The following is a 5,910-nucleotide window of genomic DNA, read 5'->3' on the forward strand; positions in this document are numbered from 1 at the left end:
GCATTGAAATCTGAGATGGGTAAGTAATGAATTAATTAATTAATAGAAGTAGATACAAATAATAGTAAAATAATGAAATCGAGATGGTGTAATAATGGCGTACAGAGATTTGAAGAAGATGACGATGCATGTGTTTCGAAATTGATATTGATAATAATAATAAGAAGAAGAAGGTGGAATCCGGCAGAAAAAACGGAGGATGTCATAGATATAGAAATATAATAATTGATATTGATATTGATATTGATATTGATATTAATGTATATGTATGTATATAGAAATATAATAATTGATATTGATATTAATTTATATGTATGTATATGTATATATATTGCTGCAGCAGGGGTGGTGTGTAAATGTAATGATGGTTTGTTGAGGTACGCATGGCTTCTTGTTGTTTAAGACCAGGGACAACTATAACTTTTACAATCCTTTCCATATAAAGTTGTTGCTCTTTTTATACACAAAAATTCTTCCATCTTTTGTAACTATACTTTACCTAAAATGTTGCAAGCCAGTCATGTTACTTACTTCTAATTTATTATTATTACCGGTAAACGTCTTTGCGCGTTGCGGCGGAAACATTGGTACTTGTAAACTTAAGTATCGTGATGGAAACACTAAAAAAGATAAAGTTAATCAAGTTTGTCTTTATAATTTATTTAGTTGTTGTAAAGAAAAAAAGATATTTACCTATATGTTTTGTTCACACGACACACATTACGTGAACTTGTTATATCAAGGCCTACGTAGAAATATTAACGTGGCAACGGTGTATTCAAAATTTATGACAACATTATATTATGATAAAAGGAAGTTAAAAGCAATTTATATTTGAGCTGGATTGATTTGGAATGAATTTTATACCTAAACAATAATGAGAGCATGATGGTATTAACATTGTAAAAAGAATGAAGTTGAAGAAAATCATTTGTTTGATCACAAAAGTCAAACTGCACCACTTCTTTATCTGTGTTGGGCTTTAAAATTGCATTAAGATAAAGCAAGTGTTATGAAAGCTTAAAAAGATTATTACGGGTCTTCACATACATTACAACCGAAGAGAGGCATGTCATGGCCGTCATCTGAAGTTGACATCTCGTTCAATTTGGGGCAGAAAGTCTTTAGCTGGGGCAAAAGAGAAAGCTCCAACGTGTTCAGCTTGGGGAGCACAATCTTAACCATTTCCTCACCTGAAACCGTGATATTGTCCGAAAATATTCCCGGGAGAATGTCACAGTTGAATATACACAGATAATGAAGCAACCCTTGATCTGTGGCAGTGTGTTGTGGAAAAATAATTTGTAACTTATGACAGGTATGTACAGATACATTTCTTAAGTTGACAAGGCAAATGTCTCCCTCGGGCCCTTCCTTCCACAAGCAAACAAACTCGGGCAAGTATTTTAGATCCAATTCCTGTAGTACTGAGAATGATGTGGCGGGAAGATGTCCATGGCATATTTCTTTTAAATTTTCCATAGAAACTACTTCCAACTTCTCCAAAGAAGGAAAGAGAACACCTGGTTTACAAATTACCGTGTCAACTATACATTCAATGTCAGAATTACCATATAGCTCTAACCCCCTGAGGTTTTGGAAGTGTTCCTTTGTCATGTCATACAGAACATTCTTTAAGACGTGTGGACAGTATTCTAGGATCAAGTATTGAGCTTGTTTCAGCAGCAGGGTAATACAGTCTGGTAAACGAATAATACCTTCATCAATTCTAAGTTTCAAAGCGGTTGAGTATCTATGGGTAAGGCTAACCAACCAATAGCTTCCAACACAAATCTTGAATTTGATCAGATTTTCCAAGAGTAGATCTCTGGGGATGAGATTGACATTGAGGATGTTCACCTCTAAGGATCTTAAACAAGACAACATTTTCAACTCGCTAAGAGATGGGTTATTTCCTTGCATATCTTCTTTATCTTCACTCCAGTTTACAAAACTGTTCATCATATTCAAGCTCTCCAATGAAGACAACTTTGATAACACATTGGGTGGAATTGTGGTCAACTCTTCACAGTCAGTCAGATCTAGAAGTCTCAACCGAGTAAGCTGTCCAACTTCCTCAGGCAACCGCTTTACATTTGAACCAACAAAACTCAAAACTTCAAGGCTCTTCAGCTCTCCGATTGATGACATGTCTCGTAGCTTGCACCGCTCAAGACACAATGTCCTCATTTTCCATAAAGATTTAACTGACCAAGGTAATGACAAAATAGGCATGTCGCTCATGGATACAACTTTAAGCTCTTTCATCCCTTCAAAGAAGTTCCCAGGAATTTGAATTGAGTCAGATTGAAACTGTAATAGCAGAATTTCTAGTTTTGGACAAACCAAGCCACCGGGGAGTTGAGTAATGTTAGTTGAAGCAAGTGAGATTGCAGAAAAAGGAGTGAGAGGCTCGCCCATATGACCTCCAAATGATTGAACATCATGTCTTACCAGAGACATAGTTTGACCACTAGTTGCAACCAAAATAGCAAAATCTCTTATCACATCACGCATCCTAACATACTCTTCATTTTTACCATCCAAAAGCAAGCAACAAGCTTTGAGGCTCTCAACTAATGCATATGCCCTGTCTCTTGCAGCTTCTAACTTATAAACATACTGAAACAGCCTTAACCCCAGGCCATATCTAACTAAAGTTTCAATCGGAATCTCAACGTCTTCTTTAAACAAACTATGAAGTAAGAAGCAAGACTTAAGTTCATCTGTTTCCAAAAAACTGTAACTCAATTCAAGCGACGAGTACACATATTTATGCATGCCTTTAATGTTTCTCGGAGGAGGGTTTTGCAACTGACAAAGTGCATCACACCAAGCATGTTTACTCTTTCCCCTAAGAGCTCGTGCAACAGTTACAACTGCAATTGGTAGGCCTGCGCATCTTTTAACTACCTTGGTCGCTAGCAGATGTATATCAGAATTATGGGTGATATTGGCCATCTTGCCAAATAAGTTCCAAGCATCCGATTTAGATAAGACATTTACAAGGACACACACTTAAGCATTCTTTAACAAGAGTAGTTTTACCAACTTGTAAGGCCCCGTTACCGGTAGCCATACTTTGGTGTTGGATTTACTCATAAGTGCAGTTCTAAATATCAGAGTTAATTAAAACTTTACGAGGAATATAAAACTTCAACCATAACGTATTACATAACCTTCAAATCTTGTCTTATAAAACATTCATAGTCATTTAAAACAAAACATAATCTTTAAAATATCACAACATTTCTTCGAGATGCCAGTATCTTCGATTCCATGCCATGTGTCTTCAATCACGCGAGCTGCCTCAACCTATTTGCCTGCGTGCATACTAAAAGTCAGCTACGCTAAGTGAGTTCTAGTTAATCACGTAACTTACTTTACATACACATATACGTGCCCGTAGGTACGCATTGCATACTTAACCTGTCCATCATTCTTTTATACACATACAAAACTAACCTTACGTTATAAAGAGCATTCGTCCTACATACCTCGGATATTATTAGGGTCCGGTCACCCTTCATCCTCGGATATTATTAGGGTCCGGTACCCTTTCTTCCATACCTTTATAACATACTTTTCTATATACATAATCGTAAGTTTCGTACGTACATACATCAATCATTCTTCATCTTACGTCATACATATAACATCAACCATTTCCTGACAGTACATGCAATTCCGAATATAGTTCATCTACCGACAAGAAATCATTCATACATTTCACATAATACATATATGGCATACACTTATCACTTAGGATAAGTGTATTAACTAATCACATCGAGTATGCACACAGCCCCGAAAACATAACAAGGAATGGGGCTTGAAACTCACCTGAAGTCGGAACGTGGTAGTTATTCCTTTCTTCAGTTGTGCACGACTAACTGTATAACAATCACACGTATCAATTATCTATCACTACCCATATCACGTTTCTAGTCTAATTATAACCCTCAACGGACGGGGGTCCGGGGGCAGCGCCCCTGGCAGCGGGGTCTAGGGGCGGCGCCCCATGGTCTCTCCTTCTTTCTTTTATAACCCATATCCATTTAACCCAACAACAGCCCAACTCATATTCTATTTATCTAAACCGATAACGACCCACTATAAAATAGACGAAGTTTATTTTATTATTATAACCGAAAGTAGGATGTTACAAACACTGCCCATACCATATACACCAATGATATTTATGTTATCGTCTTTGAGTGCTTCCATAATCTCTTTAAAAGTTAAGTTCCTTGAATCAAAAGTCTCTACATCACCTGTGGAGGCAGACCACAATGGTGGAGGAACTTGTCGAGAAACACGGTCAAACTTACCACCTTCTAGAAGCTTATTAACCGCCAACACTCTCTTTTTGGCTTTTTTACTAACTCTGTAGCGTAAAACTACGTTGCTACATGACAGGCTACCTTGATGATCACCAAGAAACTTTCTTGACTCATCAACAAGCCCATCTGCACTTGTTAGCCATTCTGCAACTTGAGGTAGAATATGTTCTCCATTTCTCTTTGCCTCATCGACCAAACCTTGAATCTCAGTTCTAGTATTCTCCAAAGCCGGAACTCGATTTCGAAAAGAAATAAGGTTCTTGTTGTAATGATACAGATAACCAAACGATTTCCCAATAGGTTGAAATATGAATTCTCCTAACTTTACAGCAATAGAAACAATTAAATCAGCAGCCATTCGGCAACTTTACTCTTAAAAATTTACAGTCAACTAATCTAAGTATATGGGACTGTACAACAATCTAGAACATAAGATTACTATACAACAAGAACCTTTCGGTAGAGAGAGCAACAGAGAATTCAAGAAGCTTATCAAAAAATTGCTTTTGTAAAGCTGGAAATTGATCTGTAGATGAGGGTTGCAGAATGGTAAACATAGTTGACTTGCTGGTCAATGGAGCTGGTGGGTTTAATTCTTATGGCTACTTGTCAACTAACACAAGAATTGTTTATTAAGTGTAAATTTCACACAAATATCAGGATAGGATAACAGAATATGTCCAAAATGCATCCTGACTTTCAATTATGACACTTAACCCCCCTAGGGTTTGTTTTTATGAAACTAGCTGCGTACACCACATAAAACGATCCGGTCGTTGAACTTACTGCTAGGGCTGTAAACGAACCGAACATTCAGTGAACTGTCGGTGGGAAGTTCGTTTACGTTTGTTAGTTTAATAAATGAATGAACATGTACAGAGGTCGCATTCGTTCATTTGCGTTCGTGAACGTTCAGTAATGTGTTCATTTATGTTTGTTAGTTAAAGGCTTATTTTATATTTTTATAAAATTTTATTTGTAATAACCATCCTAACATTTAAATTTTATAATTTTATTGTTTATGTTAAGTAAAAGTTCATTTCGTTAATGGTTTGTTTTATAAGGTCTTGCTTTAACTAACAACAAATCTAACTTGTGCGTCGTTGACATTATCATAATAAAGCCACCGACTGAAGGATGATTTTGTTTATGACTATTATTATTATCTCACGTGCTTAACTTTATATTTAATTAAGGTGATTATGTCTAATGTTTTGGATTAAGAATATTGTTTTTTTTTCTTAAACAATACATTTTCATTTGCGTTCGTGAGCAAGTTCAATTCCTTAACGAACGAACACGAACATGATTTTACATTCGGTCAGCGGTCAGCGTTCATGAGCCATTCGTGAACAAGTTTAATGCTAAACAAATGAACATGAACAAGGCTTAGTTCGATTTGGTTAGGTTCGGTTCGTTTACAGTCCCTACCTACAGCTAATTAGGTTACAATTTTCGGTCATCTACATGTATGATCAAATTCACATGCTTAAACAACGATTATGCACAATGAATTAAACATTATATACAGATTTCAGCTACATGTTACAAAGTTGAGAGTTAGGAA

At 36.2% G+C, this 5,910-nt stretch overlaps 1 protein-coding gene across 1 annotated transcript; it reads right to left on the reverse strand.

The window, feature by feature from the left end:
• Positions 1–899: 899 nt before the first annotated feature.
• LOC143530546 (disease resistance protein At4g27190-like) lies at positions 900–4,920 on the reverse strand. The gene is made up of 2 exons (XM_077026047.1): positions 4,167–4,920; positions 900–3,017 (listed from the first exon to the last, which is right to left on the reverse strand). The coding sequence occupies exons 1-2, from the start codon at positions 4,699–4,701 to the stop codon at positions 1,033–1,035; spliced, it is 2,520 nt and encodes an 839-aa protein (XP_076882162.1). The 5' UTR covers positions 4,702–4,920; the 3' UTR covers positions 900–1,032.
• Between the last annotated feature and the right edge of the window lie 990 nt (positions 4,921–5,910).

The sequence above is a fragment of the Bidens hawaiensis genome, unplaced genomic scaffold, assembly GCF_021521415.1.
Source record: "Bidens hawaiensis isolate Kalapana, Puna unplaced genomic scaffold, B.hawaiensis_p1.1 tig00008947_1, whole genome shotgun sequence".
NCBI classification, from domain to species: Eukaryota; Viridiplantae; Streptophyta; class Magnoliopsida; order Asterales; family Asteraceae; genus Bidens; species Bidens hawaiensis.

What these genes read in the sequence shown, in the direction of transcription:
- LOC143530546 (XM_077026047.1), bottom strand. Translation starts at nt 4,701, where the DNA reads ATGGCTGCTGATTTAATTGTTTCTATTGCTGTAAAGTTAGGAGAATTC. An exon ending in ATATGGTATGGGCAGTGTTT is followed by an intron (nt 3,018 to 4,166) that starts GTAACATCCTAC and finishes AGAATGCTTAAG; the next exon opens with TGTGTGTCCTTGTAAATGTC.